This window comes from Pterocles gutturalis, unplaced genomic scaffold (assembly GCF_000699245.1).
Source record: "Pterocles gutturalis isolate BGI_N339 unplaced genomic scaffold, ASM69924v1 scaffold6077, whole genome shotgun sequence".
In the NCBI taxonomy this organism is placed as follows: Eukaryota; Metazoa; Chordata; class Aves; order Pterocliformes; family Pteroclidae; genus Pterocles; species Pterocles gutturalis.
In genome coordinates, this window is record NW_010112577.1 from 66796 (window position 1) to 82834 (window position 16039).

Below are 16039 nucleotides of genomic sequence, written 5' to 3' on the forward strand. Positions count from 1 at the left end.
ATGTTCTCCTTCTTCTTTTCTTCGAGTTTCTAATTAACCTTTCCAGAATAACTTCAATGTGAGGGATTTAATCATCAGTTTCTTACACTATACACACATTTGCAATTTCTCCCACTGACAATAAGTGCCTCAACAGTTCATAAAGACTTAAAAACAATTTGGCGATTGTAGTGAACTAATTCCTGATAAGAAAATATTGACACAGAATAAACAGATAGGCATAATGCTTTGTGGTTTTTTTTTTTTTTTTTTTTTGCCTTCCTTTAAAAAAAGTATGAAGTGTATAAAAGAAAAAAAATACACACAATGTTTCAAGGAGACTTGTTCTGGAGATGCCTTTGGGGTTTTGGACTATTTGGGATAATGTATCATGAAGCTAGGTTTTAAAAACTGACAATAATGCTGTTTACTACCACTCTACTATTAGATACTGCATTTCTCTTGGCTAGGATTATAAATTTGTGGGTAGTATAAGGAATGCTGACAGGTCCATTTGTGCAGAGAATAACAAAATTAATGTAATAACTCTAAAATAACTTTCAGAAGCTTGTGCAACAATCACTGTTAAGGACACAGCATTTGCCAACAGTAACATACACATCTACCTGTTAGGTTGCAACCACTTTCTGTCTAAACAATGATCCACATACGATTGGTGTACCTCCTTAACTACATTAAATAAATTTTTAAAAGTATACCGACATAACATTAATATGTTTATATGTATATAGTTATTATTTTTAAAAAGAGAGTGTATGTATATATTTATCTGCCAGTATCACACAGGTTACATCATCTAGAAATGTAAATTATTTTTTTAGTTTTATCAAATATTGCATAGAAGCAAGTTTGATATATGCAGAAATTATATATTATTTTAGAAAGTCAGAAGTTAACAGCTGGAATTAAATGGAAACCTGCTGTTCTTGTTTCCCCAGCCTAAATTGGGGAAGTTATTCAAAGCCATTGACAATAACTTAAGCTTCAAGTTGGAAATGTTATCTGTGGAAATGGGTTCTTGAAGAGGACTACCAAACAAAAGAAAAGGCCCCCATGGTTCTCCAGTTGTCAGTCCTTCACTAAGTTGGATCTATACTAAATATAGACACAGAGATATTTTCTCAAAAACCATGAAAAGAGGAAAGAAACAAACAGAAGGAATCAACAAAAAATATCCAACACAGAATTTGTCAGCATCTCCAGACATGAGCACTATCCTTAGTAATTCAATAACCACTGATAAGTTGACAAGTCAGGTTTTAACAACAATAGACTATTTTGGAAAAGAGGGAAAGAAAAAAAAAACCTGAAAAGCCTCCAAAGCATCTGCCTAGTTAGCTTAAAAATACACCCATGCCCCTACTTTTTAAACCCAAGGAATTGTAGTTTGGTGCGTTTGCTGCCTTTGGTTTTGTCGTAACAGGATAGACATAGTACCAAAAAGGCAGAGGTCCCAAACCCACCCAAGTCCATACTCAAGATTCTGTTTAGTTTGGCTCTTGCTTACATTTCTGATGAAGTTTCATGCTATGCCTGCTCTCTCTGCATCCTTCATTATTTGTCAGTCCCCTTTCTAATCTGTTCTTCCTTTGTATCTTGTCTTATTCCCTCTGGCTATAACACCTTTGTGCCCCTCAAAAATCAAGTGTGTTTTCCCTATAATGACTGTGATAATGCATGACAAAAATACTTATATTAAACTTAGAAAAACTGTGAAACAACTAAAGCTATACAGATGCAAAACTATGATCATGGTCCTTAGGAGAACCCATCTTCTCCCTTACATTTCCTCGATTCCCTACTTAATCCTGATTGTTTTTTTTTTTTTTAAATTAAAGGAAGTCTCATTTATTTAGAAAGAAAATGAGGAAAAATTTTTTTCTCAGGTTTTTATTTTCTGTCTGCAGACTACTGTGTACAGACATCCTCATAACGCAATGCTTATCATATAATCTTATTGTACAAGCAGCACTGACATCAAAGCACTGCTGCAAGGACCATGCAGTTTTCTGCTATTTTGATATGGGAAATGTACTTATTTCCTTTTGTATCTATGTTTAGACACTATATAGTGGGCATGTTTTGTTTCTTTGAAGCTCCTTACCTGAAGCTCGTTTGCAATACCTCTGAACACTCTGTAGAGTGGAAGCCAGCACACAGCTGCACCACATCTTTGAAATGCTTCATCATTTCTGTACAACCAAGGGCTCAAGACTACTGACCTGATTCAACAGCACCTTGCCTTCCTAAGTCATATGCACGACAACTATGAAGGAATAGTTCTGTTAACTGCAAATTGGCTGGCCTGTTCACTTTACTGTAAATTCCTGAAAAAATACACAGTGCAATTATGTGCTAGTTAAAGACGAAAAAATGAGCTTCTCTGTATATAACAATAGGCAGTACAACTGTCCCTTCTGTCCTCAGGGCACTAGCTAGTCCCTACAGGACCACTGAGAACGTGGGGTAGATGTCATCTTCCTAGATGATCAAAACGGAGCTGGACTGGTTTAGCAAGAATTCCACACAATCCTATGGCATCTTAAACATCACCTACTTTCAAGTGTCAATTCTAGCTGGTTTCTTCAGGAAAAAAATATGTAACTTCTTTATAGATTTTTTTTTCCCATTTACTGGGGCAAATACGTTGTGTCACACTTACAAAGGTGGTCTTTTGTAAGGAAAAGTCTTGAGAGCAGGGACAGAGAATTGGAAGTAAATATAAAACAGGAAAACAAATTTGCTGGAAATGAAAGGACAAAGAACTTAAAAAAGAAAATAGCAAAACAGAGGCTTTGGATGCTCTATAAAACTCAGATAAGAAATACATGGTTGCTGTCTCCAGAGTCAGAATGTTAGGTGGGTAGAGTACAATTATACAAAAGAGAATGAGTAATAGATGTGATACCATCCCTTCTGTCACACAAATTTCACAATATATTTACTAAAAAAGGAGTTTTCAAAGCTGTACTTGCAGAGTTTTGTTTGTTAGGATGCAAGAAATCGCAGTGAAGACTGAGAAGTAATGAGCTTTGCCTATGGTAACATTTTTTCTTCCTGATTTGGCATAGTATTTTGTTATTACTTCAGTCTGATTTTCTCCTGTTTTTGTGAAAGCTAGCTGTGAAATTTAAGCCATCCTAATCCACTGTATCACATTTTTCCTCCTGTTTTTAATTCTTAGGTTTTTCTCTTCATTCATCACAACCTTCTTCCTTGTCACCTCTTAATCTCTCTTTCTTAACCTTTCTGCTCTGTTAACTTTTCCATCTTAACTCCCTTTTCTTGTCATTATCTGATTTAGAGTGGAGCTGTAAGATTCATATGAAAGACAGTTACTTCTCCAATATATCCAGTACGCTACATAACAACAAACACCATTAAATTATATTAAATCTTAGCAACTGTGCATATAATTTTCAAGTGCTTGTCTTTCTAAGCAAACATGAATCCCACAGTTCTCCCATTCCTTATGGGCTATCAGAAGCGTATGGGGAACTGAGTCATGGTCTCAGTGACTTCTGAAAGAGTCAGAGCCAGATACTGAGTTCCCTGAGCTGCACTTTTTGTACCACTCTTGGTAGAAGAACTCTATGTAAGACTCAAAACCCGAGTCAACTCTACCAAAAAAACCCCAAACAACCCACACTTCCTGTTTCATGGAAAATAAAGTATTCCAAATCTGATATTTAAACAAGCCATGTATTTTTACTAGCGTTAAACTACAGAATCACAAGGAGATACTGAGTGAAATGCTAGCCTAGGAAAGTTTTTATTTTAAGAAACAGAGTAGAATCAATGCAAATGAAACACAGTATCTTCCTGCTACTGATTTTTCCAAGTTACAGTTCAAACACGCAGACTCTTCTGTGCAGTACGGGAGACTCATAATTTTATCCCCTGTTAGTCTTGAGAGTGGCGGGGATCCTCAATACTAATCCACAGACTCGAACATAAAGAAGCATTTCTTAATCCAGTATAAGGATAAAGGACTGTTCATCAAGCCCTTCTGAAGTTACCACAGAGTAAGATTAAAGTCAGCTGAAGGTAATTTCACAATTCAAAGCTTCAAGCTACAACATCAGCAATAATGTTCCAGTAACTGAAGTAATAATTTAAACATTATGGTTCTAAATTTGGGGATTTTATATAAAAATCTCGTTTTATGACTATGATTACATAATATACAAACTAAATTAAGATAAACTAACACAGCTGTCCAGATCATTGGCTGCAAGGTAAAAAAAAAAAAAAAAACCCAAAACCAACATTCTGTGGTTTTAAAAAGAAATACAACTCCATGGGAAGCAAGGAACACAAAATCTTGATCATGACCAGAATAACAGTATAGACATTTTAGGCCCCTCTCTTAATCTTTGGATCCTGGGACCAAATCATCAACATCTCAGCATCCACTTATTACAAAATACAAATAAAGCCTAAATTTGATAGATGTGAAGAAAATCTGTCCCAAGGGTAAAAAATGTAGAGATGATGGATATGCAGTCTGCAGAGAGCCTACAGTCACAGACCTGACAGGTATGAACTGCCACATTAAGGTCAGTATGATACTAATGACATGACATACGGCTTGAAATGGGCAAAGAAGGTGAGGAGGAAGGAGGCAGCGTGTAGAGAAGCATGCAAAGTAGAGCTCAGGCTCACTGCTGTTCCTCCAGACATGGAGGAGAGTAAACTCTACCATTATTTCTGCCTTTCCATGAAGGAAAGGCACATCTGCCACCACAAGTGAGCAGACAGACCCACAGAGGGATATGTCTCACAGCATGGTAGAAAACTTGATGAGTTCAACAGGCTCTGAACTGGTGTAAAGAGAAAATCCAACATACCTATTCAGAATAGCCCCATACACTTCTATTTGTAGATTTCATAAATAAGTATCCCAAATGCATGCAAATCAGCTCTGCAATGCACGGACAGAATGAGGCACTCAGGACATCGCTGTAGCTGAGTGCAAGAAACAACAGACAATACAGACCCAAGGATTTCTGCAGAAATAAAAAACTCTTCTACTCCCTCTCTCACATCTTTGTCACGCCCCCCCAAAAGTGTTTCCATTCTGTAAACTCCCATAATAAATGTACTGTAGCAGTGTCTTAATTTAGATTTCCTAGCAAAACGTCCATTACACTGAAGACAAGAAAGGATTTATGACTCGGACATATTTATGGCACTGCAAAACAAAAAAAGTAGAAACACAAAACGTGAGGCAAACATGTTCCCATGGCTCTGCCATTTCCTCTTTCAGCTTTAATAAGCTCACTAACGCTGAGTACTGACTCGCAAGCTAGTAAATTGTGATATTTTACAAACTAATTTCAGAAAGTATCAAAGAACTTTCTGAGGAATTATTCTGTTTCACTTTCCACATTTATTCTCCAGTGATGGAATAAGCAACCACTCACAGATTGGCCTACAGCCCTGACTCAGCCCTAAGCGCTGAATCAATGGATGGGACAGACGGGACCCTTCAGCCTCTTTCATTCCACCCCTCATGCCATCTCCAACCACACACTTTTCTAGCTTTCTCTCTGTAGATCTTAACATACTGAAGTCATCTTTCATAGCCATGCATGTGATCCATTTCTCTCCCCAGTCCTCAGTTTAGTTTTATTATGAACAGGAGCAGCACACACATCTCAGTATATGAGCTATGGAGAGAGAGATACAAGAGCAATTACAGACCCTCTACAGTATCTTCCTTTCCATGTGGCTGAAAGTCCTTGTGAAGGCCCATTGCTCACCTTATAAATCCTTAATCATTATGATCAAGAACTTAATTATCTTATTTTGCAACTGGACTAGTCAAAGACAAGGTTTTTACTCTGTGGATCAAGGCTGTGTAGAAATGCCTGATCAGGCAGTCTACTGCCAATAACCAAGGTTGATTTTTCCCTGGAGAATCACAATTGCCCTTTGTCTCCAGATCTGTCACTCATCTATGGGCCATGGTCCACAAGGGGCCAATTTCAACTAGATGAATACCTCAGAGCAAGTGTGCGTATCACTGAGCGTGAGATACATATACTCCTAATCAAATAAAAGCAAAATGTTTTTCTTAGTACCACTCTGCAGCTGATAGAGTAACTTTAAAAGTCAACAGATCCTTATCACCTGGAACCTGAAAACCAATTAACTTCTTATTGTTGTTTTAAGAAGTGACTAGTATAGCAATGAAAGATGATAATATTACTTAGCACTCACAGCGCTTTTAATCTTCAAAGCATTTTGCAAACATAAACTAATTAATCTTCCCAACACGTCTGTGAGGTAGGTAGGTGTTGTTATTCTTGAATTACAGAAGGAAAAAGCCCACCTCTGGCAGAAGGTTATGTGCTTAGCTCAAGGCCACAAAATCATCCAGAACATACTGGCACTGCATGTTGCTTACAGAAGTTACCCACTCAAATCAGGCCAATACTGCAGGTGGCTGTGTTTTAGCATAATAAAAAACTATCTGTCATGATGACAATGAGGACACATCTTGCACCACAGTCAGGAACAGAAAACACTAATTCTAATAGCTGCCTTACATTTTGAGAGACAGTGCTTGCAGTGTCACTGAATGGTGGTTAATTTGTTCATTGGGAGATCACGAAGTCCCTTCTATGTCTTTTCATACCTTGCAAATAATCAGCAAAATGGGCTGATTCAGTTCTATTGAAAGTCATTTGCCTGCTCAATAGTCAAAATCAGCTCATCAATAAGGCGTAGGTAGTGGAAAGTCAAAAATGGTCTTGCCTATCTATCCTTCCACTGCTTCAGACAGTGAAGTTTAAAGTCCTCGAGCTTTATGTTTAAAAACATGACAATTTAAATCCTTTAATCCTACAGTTGACATTCATGGTGACTGAAAACATTAATCATTTTTCTATCCAAATAACTCACTTTGAGCAGCTAGTATTAAAAAGCAGCAGACTTTGGAGCTACATTACATTAGGTTAGAAGTTGCAATTAATGTTTCAGGTTTCTGAAGTCTTAAAAATGTATCCCTGGCAGTGTTTAATATCTTAAATAATAAAACAAACTTGTTGAAGCATATATATCACTGTTTCAGGTCCCTCTTTCACTGAATAGTGAGATTTTTCTAGCACCAGAATCTCGTTGTCACAGGAGTATCAGCTGAACGACAGCTACGATACATCTGCACAGTGTAATGTACTGCAAACGGCTTTGCTTTTCAGCAACCTAGTATCAGTGATCCAGAAGGTTATGAAGGAAAGAAATTATTTTTCTCTGCTCGTTTAGCAAGTTCAGCCCCTCTTTTTGCAGCTCTAAGGAGCAAAAGGCGTCCTGCTGCTCAGCTTTTCATTTCACAAAGTTCACAAACAGTGCTGTGGTTATTTTGCATAAAAATTCAAACATGTTCAAATTTGCAGTCCATCCTGCCATCGGTGCTCATGGGTCAGCCTCCCACTCCTGTGCAAAAAATTGCTAACATGATACGTGGATCACTTTACAAGGATCATTATACAGTCCTGCAAAAACAAAATTCTTTGAAGTTAAATAATGTCTCCTTAAGAGGTACTGCATATTCCATGCCTCTATTTTTCTTACTAACTTAAAATACCCGCATAAAGAGTTTTTCAGCTCTTGTGAGTCCAGGTTTAATTCATTATCTCCTTCAAATCATTTTCATATTGTTATATTATTACTTTCAATTATTATTTCCAAATGGAATTTTTTAAATACTACTTACATTCTATATTTCTACAGTCCTTCCCTCCCACTCCATAGTCATGTCACACTTGAGATATTTTTGCATAGCAGTCACTTATGTACATTATGTCACTTAACGCAGTAGTTTAATTTTGTAAGCACAGGAATTTCTCTCTGTACAGCAGAGAAATTCAACTTTATAAAGTCAGCTTGAATCCTGAATTCGGTAAGATACTTGGGCCCATTCCAAAATACAAGTATTTAGGTTGCTGAATTCTCTTAGACAAGTTGTATATTTAAATTGGGCTGCTCATTGTGGTTGGATACTTCAAAGCATAAGAAAATACATGTCTTCTTCTTCCCTAACACATAAAGAGCAAACAATCATATAATCACACCTTGGAAAGGAAATAGTCTTTCATGGTGCTTCATCCATTGTCAAGGATGAGATTAAGTATCTTCTCAAACATGCAATACAAAGTTGAGTTACCTAGCTTAAAAATACTTTTAAAACAGAAAGCTCATGGTCTTCATTCACATGGCTAGGTGCTACATTTAATTATTCACAGGCTTACTGATTTTTTGGAATCTTACGTGGGGATTAACTACAAAGTGAAAAGAAATAACTAAATTAGAAGTTCTAAAAATAGTAGGCTAAATAATCCTTGTCGAAAGAGTTTAAAAACAAAACCAGTCTTGCAACAGATGAAGGGGCTTGAGAAGAAGGGAAGGAGACAACAGTAGGTCTTATCTCTCATTGATGTTAACTGAAAGCATATTACCTAGATGAAGTTACAATTTCCTAAACGAGCATACTTGCTCTTCCAGTCCTGTCAACTGGGTTTCAAAATTAACAAAATAATCCCAGCTATATTTATTACATGTTTTAAATGCTGTTTTTAGAATTACAAACATATGCATTTTCAGGCTCTTTTTTCTATTTATGCAATTAATCTCAAGAAACAGAAATTCAACAGACAGGGAAAAAGATTCTGTGACTTGAACTAACAATTGGAGAACTTCTCCACAAGCAAAGATCTCCTGGGATAAACCTACCACTGAACAGGGTAAACCTACCTCCTATAGCAGCACCGCCTTCTGAATTCCTACTATAGAATATGGGGAAGCAGGAAGCACAAAGATGTGGTGTTGTGTCTTCCTGAGACAACTCAGGAGGAAGGGGTGGGGAAATTTTGATCCATTAGCAGGAAGTTTTGAAGGACTCTCCCCCAAAATACCAGCCATAAAAACACACTGACATTTTTAAATTGTGCCACATTCGACGGACTTCAGAAATTCATGTAAATGCTCCAGTAACTTTCCAGCGGACACTGGAAACTTGATATTGTTATTTTACACAGTCTGGGGGAAATTAAAAAAAAAAAAAAGAAACACTGTTCATGATTAATTTAAAAATTAATTTCCAATTAAATGTATTTATTAAAACTTGCCTTTTTTACTTATAGATTTATTTCCTGTTGATTTAGCAGTCTAGACTGTAATTAGACTGTCAAAGCCACCTATCTGCACTCTATTTCTAGACAGGGGTGGGAGGGGGGGGTGGGGAAGTACAGGGAAGGGTGTTTGATATATTATTTAAAAACCTTTGGAATGACCTGGAACACCTTTTCCACAGAATGCTTACAATGCCAGAAGCAGTAAATTCTCTCAGTCAAAGGTGAATCAAAGGAACACACTATCTAAGACTGCAAAACAAGCCCTTCACAACCTGACCCTATCAAACCTGCAGGTAGTCCCAAAGGTGCTAAACCAGCATGCATTAGAGGAAGCCAATAAGCCATACGAAAAGAATTGAAAGGACAATGAGGAAAATCAAACTGGCACAAATGACAGTGCAGAGACCACTGAAAGGTGAAGATGACACTACGCATCCCAGACTGCCATTTTAGGCCTACAAACACATGTAATTTATTACCTACTGGGCAATAAGTATTAGGTAAATATTATCTGCTTTCTGAAGAAAATAAAGAAGAAAAAAGCCCTAAGCCCAAGTGCACCATCATATGTGACATGCTAGACTACATAACTTCTTCCATTTCACTATTGGTATTTAAAAAGAATAGTACTCTATTCAGGTAATAGTTTATGAATTCGTTAAATAAATGCTGCCTGTTCTGATATAATTTTGTCACTAGTATTACAAAAGTGTCTACAGTACAGGTTTCAGAGAAATTCCTGTTGATACTACCTCATTAAAGGAATGGGATCAACGTGACTAGTGGCTTAAAAACTAGAAACTAGTGATGACCTGAAGTTTCAACACATCACAGAAACCAAAAATACACAGCAGAAAGCAGACAGACTACAGTAGCAGCAAGCCTCAGTTACGTGAGCCTAAGAGAAATATTTTTATTTCCCTGCAAACATTTGTAGGCAAAAAAGCCAACACCATCTGCCCAGCTCTAATTCTAATGTGAGGTTATTCTACTTGGAACAAAGAAAAACCATCAACGGGGAAAATATTTTTAAACATTTCTAAAATTAAAACCAAGGACTTCCTCACAACGAGGAACCTTTCTTTTTCTACCCCTAAACCTATTCTTGTTTCCTCCTAAAAGAGAAGATAGCTTTATACAGAAGACTGAAGTGCAGGTTCATTCAGCTCTTGACCTAGCTTTATCCATTTAGATAGCTGGGCTACAGCACTCCACATATTTCATAAATTTTTTTTTCTCTTATATTACGTAGTTTAGTTGGGGAAATGTAGAAATGTCAATTCCAGAGACTACAGTTTTGAATCCACAAGTGACGTATAACTGCTTAACCCTAAATGGACCTAAGTGCAATCTTCCAGCATTACTGAGGTCCAAAGGGACCTCTTGAGATCATCTAGTCCAAACTCTCTGCTCAAATACAGTCAGCTACAGCAAGCTGCCTGTGACCATATCCAGTCAGGTTTTGAGCATCTCCCTGGATAGTTCGATCTTTCATGTCTCTGTAATCCTGGACTCAGAAATTCAGCTGTGAGCTCTAGCAACCTGTTAGCATCTGGTTACATATCATAGATATCCACTGGAAAAAAAAAAAAAAAATCTCGCAACAAACCCAAATGCATTAATCATGAACTAATTTACTAACTGTACAGTTCTCTGTTCCTGCCCTTGCGAGCTAAAAGATAAAGGCACTGAGCTAATGCAAACCTGTTCAAAGGGGCTCAGCCTCCTTGGAACAGTCGTATTTGTTTACTTTGATCCATTCTGAAGCTATTTACATTTTAGGTATGCCCGAGTGAAACTTTTGGGCAATCTGTTAATGTGTTGAATTTATGCTGGGGGTCTAGTTTTTAAACTGTAAGGCCTGAATACTTCACGCTTGAGTTTGCAATGTTGCCAATGACCCACTGCCCAACATGGGCCATTTACGTAACTTTCCTGTGCATCATATTATTTATTTCAAAGATGGTACACAATGCTTTCCCATCTTTGTAAAACTTTAAGGGAGATATAAGTAAAGTGTACTATGTGTGTAGAGTATTACTAAAACTGATTAAATTGGTATAAAAACATACTCTTCCCACAGCAAGAATGCCTTGTTACTTGGCAGAAATAAATTATACACTCTAAATTAAACCATCTTGCCTACCTTGCCTGGTATACTCATCTGCTTCTCTGTGGACCAAGTCTTTTACCCGGTTTCCATACAGCAACCTAGAGGAATCATGATCAAAAGCTTTCAAGGTTTCACTGGAGCTGTAAGACTTCTGCGTAGGCACTCTGCACTCCTCATTTTCTGCGGAAGAATTTGTATAGCGCCGCTCCTTGTCCCGTCTGCTCTTTGTCAGGGAGCAATAAGGCCTACGATCTTTCACATCCATACTTCATTCCTTCTCTGTGCACATCAGTCCAGCTTTTTGGAAGTCTTCTCTACATTCAGCTTACATTCACCTATAACAAAATTAGAAAGACAACCGCTGATGTGTCACAATGTTCTCTAATTGCTGTGATTTTTTCCTAACTATCTGGAAGAGAAGTAAAGATCTGATCAACAATGGGTGAGATGCACTTCTGTAACATTTACAAGACTTTTGAGGGTTTCATGCAGGAGCTACCCTGATAAAAAAAAAAATTGCAAATAATTTCTTGTGAACAACAACAGAAAACTTATCTTTCTTATACAAGAGATGAGAAGATCTGAGAACTGGGTGGAAAAAAACACAGCTTTTCAACTTCAAGAACATGTTACTTGCCTAAAGTCGATATGTAGGTAAGTTGTTTTCTCTTTTTCTGAGAGGGATGCATGCTTTAATGGCAAGTCTGACTTCCTTCTGCTTGTCAGAAACTTCTGGTTTTAATGTCTGGTTTGTTTTTTTTTTTTATATACAGACTTCTACAACTTCTTTCTATTCTAATAAAATTGTTATCATCAAGAACATATACACATAATTTCACAGCAAGCTACAAATACATTACAGGTGACATGCAGGAAGACTTCTCCAAAGCTGTATATTCTGTATAACTTGTGCTAGAAAGCAAGTAAATCTTTGATTTGTAAATGACAGTCAGAAACTGTTTTTCCTTGCCTCAAAAGTTTTTAAGGAATATTACAATAAGAATCTTATTTCTATTACTACTTATTTTTCTTTACTGTTTCATTCCACTTCCTTTTCAAAACAAGGCTTCTCAGTTTCATCTCTCGGGTCCTGCACACTTAAGCAAAATATCTAGATCTCTGACAGAGTAAGGAATAGTTTAGAAATTTTGCTTTTATTCTTTAAATAAAAGGGCTAAAATAAATAATATAACTTCTACCTTTAAACAGCTGACAAAACATATAAATGAAAAACAGTTTAGATTATTTAAATACTTTGCAACTGCACCTGTTAACTGAGACCTTGATATTTATTACACAATCATAGAATGGATTAGGATTAAAGGGACTTCAAAGACTATCTAGTTCCAACCTCCCTGCTATGGGCAGGGACACCTCCCACTAGACCAAGTTGCTCAAAGCCTCATCCAGACTGACCTTGAACACCTCCAGGGATGGGGCATCCACAACTTCTCTGGGCAACCTCTTCCAGTGCTTCACCACCCTCACAAGAAAAAAAATCTTCCTAATATCCAATCTAAACCTGCCCTCTTTCAGCTTAAAACCATTACCTCTCATACTATCACTACACTCCCTGAGTGCCACCCCATCTCTCCTGTAGCCCCCCGTTAAGTACTGGAAGGCTGCTATAAGGTTTCCCTGCAGCCTTCTCTTCTCCAGGCTGAACAACCCCAACTCTCTCAGCCTGTCCTCATAGGGGAAATGCTCCAGCCCTCTGACCATCTTTGTGGCCCTCCTCTGGACTCACTCCAAAAGATCCATGCCTTTTTTATGTTGGGGGCCCCACATCTGAACACAGTACTCCAGGTGAGGTCTCACAAGAGCAGAGTAGAGGGAGAGAATCACCTCCTTCGACCTGCTGGTCACTGGGCTGCAAACACACAGTTCTGGGCTGCAGAAGCTCACGTTGAGCTTCTCATCAACCAACACCCCCAAATTCTTCTCCTCAGAGCTGCTCTCTATCCATTCCCTGCCCAACTTGTGTTTATGCTTGGGGTTGCCCCGACCCATGTTCAGGACCTTGCACTTGGCCTTGTTAAATTTCATGAGGTTTGCATTGGCCCACCTCTCAAGCCTGTCAAGGTCCTTCTGGATGGCATCCCTTCCCTCCAGCGTGTCCACCACACCACACAGCTTGGTGTCATCGGCAAACTTGCTGAGGGTGCACTCCATCCCACTGTCCATGTCTCCAACAAAGATGTTAAACAACACTGGTCCCAATACTGACCCCTGAGGAACACCACGCGTCACCGGTCTCCACTTGGACACTGAGCCATTAACTGCAACTCTGATTGTGACTATCCAGCCAATTCCTTGTCCACCAGGTGGTCCATCCATCAACTCCATGCCTCTCCAATTTAGACAGAAGAATGTCATGTGGGACAACATCAAATGCTTTGCACAAGACCAGGTAGATGACATCAGTTGCTCTTCCCTTATCCACCAATGCTGTAACCTTAATCTTCTTCTACACCTTACATATTGGGGTTCTCTCCCTTGGCTCCAGGAGAACATTCTCCTGGGTGCCCCCTCAATTTCAAGTACTTAAATACCACAAGTGATTATTTTATGAAGTACTATCAGTCAAGTCCTTTGTGATGTAGAATGAAAATGACAGTTTACAGCACATATCACAAAGCAACAGCCAGCTCCATTTGCACTCTGTTCAGCAAAAACAAGTTTGCTTTAGAACTCTTCACCTATTTCATTTTAAACATTTAATAGCAAACAAAGTTATTAGCTGTCACTCCTGAAAAAATTTTTAGAAAATATTTCATTTATTACAGAACCGTAATTCATGTCTGTGGATGGCAGCCAGTCTTCTATAATTCCGTTCTGAAATTCTCTGGAAAGCTCTGCATGTCTTTGTCTTTAAACAAAGACAAAGCTACAAAGCCTTCCATTGAAGGAAACTCTCTTCTATATTTATAATATTTTCAGATGTGAAGGGGTTAAAAAGACACAGAAACATTTGTACATGATCAGAAAAACAAGTATTATAACAGAATAGTTTATTACATTTATTACTATTTAAGTGTCTGCATGCTCACGTAGCACATCTTTTTAATTTATATGAAACACTCAGATTTTCAAGTATTTGATTTGAATGCAAATTCTTTTCCAAGTAAAAGCAATTTTCTTGACATTTTAGAAACTCTGTGTTTTATCAACACTAAGCTGAATCGTGATTTTAAAAATCATTATTAACAGATCCACGCAGGTATTCTTCTGCAGTGTAAAGACTTCACATGGAAGCATATCTCCCCTTTCATCTAAGCGTTTCAAGACTTTAAAGGGCCACTAATTCCTAATGTCTCTCAATTGTGCCATGGGAAAACTGACATACACTATTCATCATCAAAGATGAAATAATTTTGGTTTTTTTTTCCAAGTTTCCAAGGTCCTTTATAACGTAAAGAACAAAAACAAACCACAACCAAAAAAACCCAAAACACAACACCACCAAACCAAAACCAAAACCCTTCTTTGCACAATACTTTGTTGTTACATCAAGCTAAAATCCTCAGAGATTTAATCTATGCTGTAGCATGAGGAAGTACTGATCTGCTTCCCACAGAAGTCAATGAATTCAGTAAACTTCAAAAGGCAGTTTTCTGGGTTATCTATCGCCTCTCCAGGCAAAGAATGAAAAGGTTAAAACAATACAAGCCCTTTAATCACACTACCTTATGGAGACACTTTAACAGTGATTACACTGCCACAATAATGAAGACTAGTGGATTTTTTGTGTGCATTTTGGGGAAAAAAATAAATCCCGTACAGTTTAAGCACCTGATCTTTTTGGATCTGGCATTATACAAAATGCCTGTTTATCTTCCATTACCTTCACCTTTAAAAATTAGTAGTATCTCTCAGCAAGTTTTAGGGAACAACATCCTCAGGCTCATGCCTCTGTAATTATTTAATCAGTGAATTAATATACGTATCTGAAAGGAGACAGAATAAAAGCTATCTTACAGATCAGTCTACAAATAAATGTTCTCTATCATGATCAGAACACAAACAGAAAGAGAAAACACAAATATATTTGCAGAATACAGAAAGAGATATCAGTGTTAGAGTTTAAGTAGTAAGCCAAGGGAGACTTGCAGTTGGCCTTACAAGATGTCAACTGTAAGCCTTACTACTGCGGTGGGACTGTGCAGGACTTAATTGTCCCATCATGAACTCCTCCCCTTCCACCCACTTTTTAAAAAAACACCCCCAACTCTAACTTTAGAGAAATATTTTCAATTATCGAGAAAAACATTTTAAGAAAAAAAAAAAAACCCACACAACTCTCAGTTACTGCATCTGCTCAGTTCATTTCTTATAAAGATCACCTTAGCTAAAATATTGTTTTTCCACTCAAATCTTCACATTTAAATGAACCGCTGTTGCACAAATTTGAACATATTTCACTTTTTTCTTCTACTGTTTCCTGTAACAGAAAAGCTGCAACCCAGGGGGAGTTACCTGAATGCACTGACCAGCTTTCTTTTACTATGTCTTAGAAGAAGCTCAGACAAAATATTGGTAATGAGTTCAATACAAACGCAAGTGAACACAGCAAGTCATTTGATGCATGAACAGTTTTTTTTGACAAATCAGATTAAAATTTTAAACCAAATAAAATTAAATTTATTTTGTGACATGTTACAGAAACACTTGCCTTCATCTGCAAGTAATTTTTGCCCATATGTCAGTATTTATGTCCATTGAATAGCTTCGCTCCAATTAAATGAAAGGACTTTCATAGAGCAATATTTACAAAGCTATTGAACTACTA

The 16039-nt window shown here is 37.5% G+C and overlaps 1 protein-coding gene across 1 annotated transcript in view; it reads right to left on the reverse strand.

Moving 5' to 3' along the window:
• The window catches only part of LOC104462230 (teneurin-3-like), a gene marked incomplete at its 3' end in the record, with an annotated part of 14980 nt that extends 3465 nt beyond the window's left edge, over positions 1-11515 (reverse strand). The window contains exon 1 of the mRNA XM_010074094.1: positions 11284-11515. Coding sequence (XP_010072396.1) covers positions 11284-11515 — 232 coding nt within the window. The remainder of the gene's footprint in view (positions 1-11283) is intronic.
• Positions 11516-16039: the final 4524 nt, after the last annotated feature.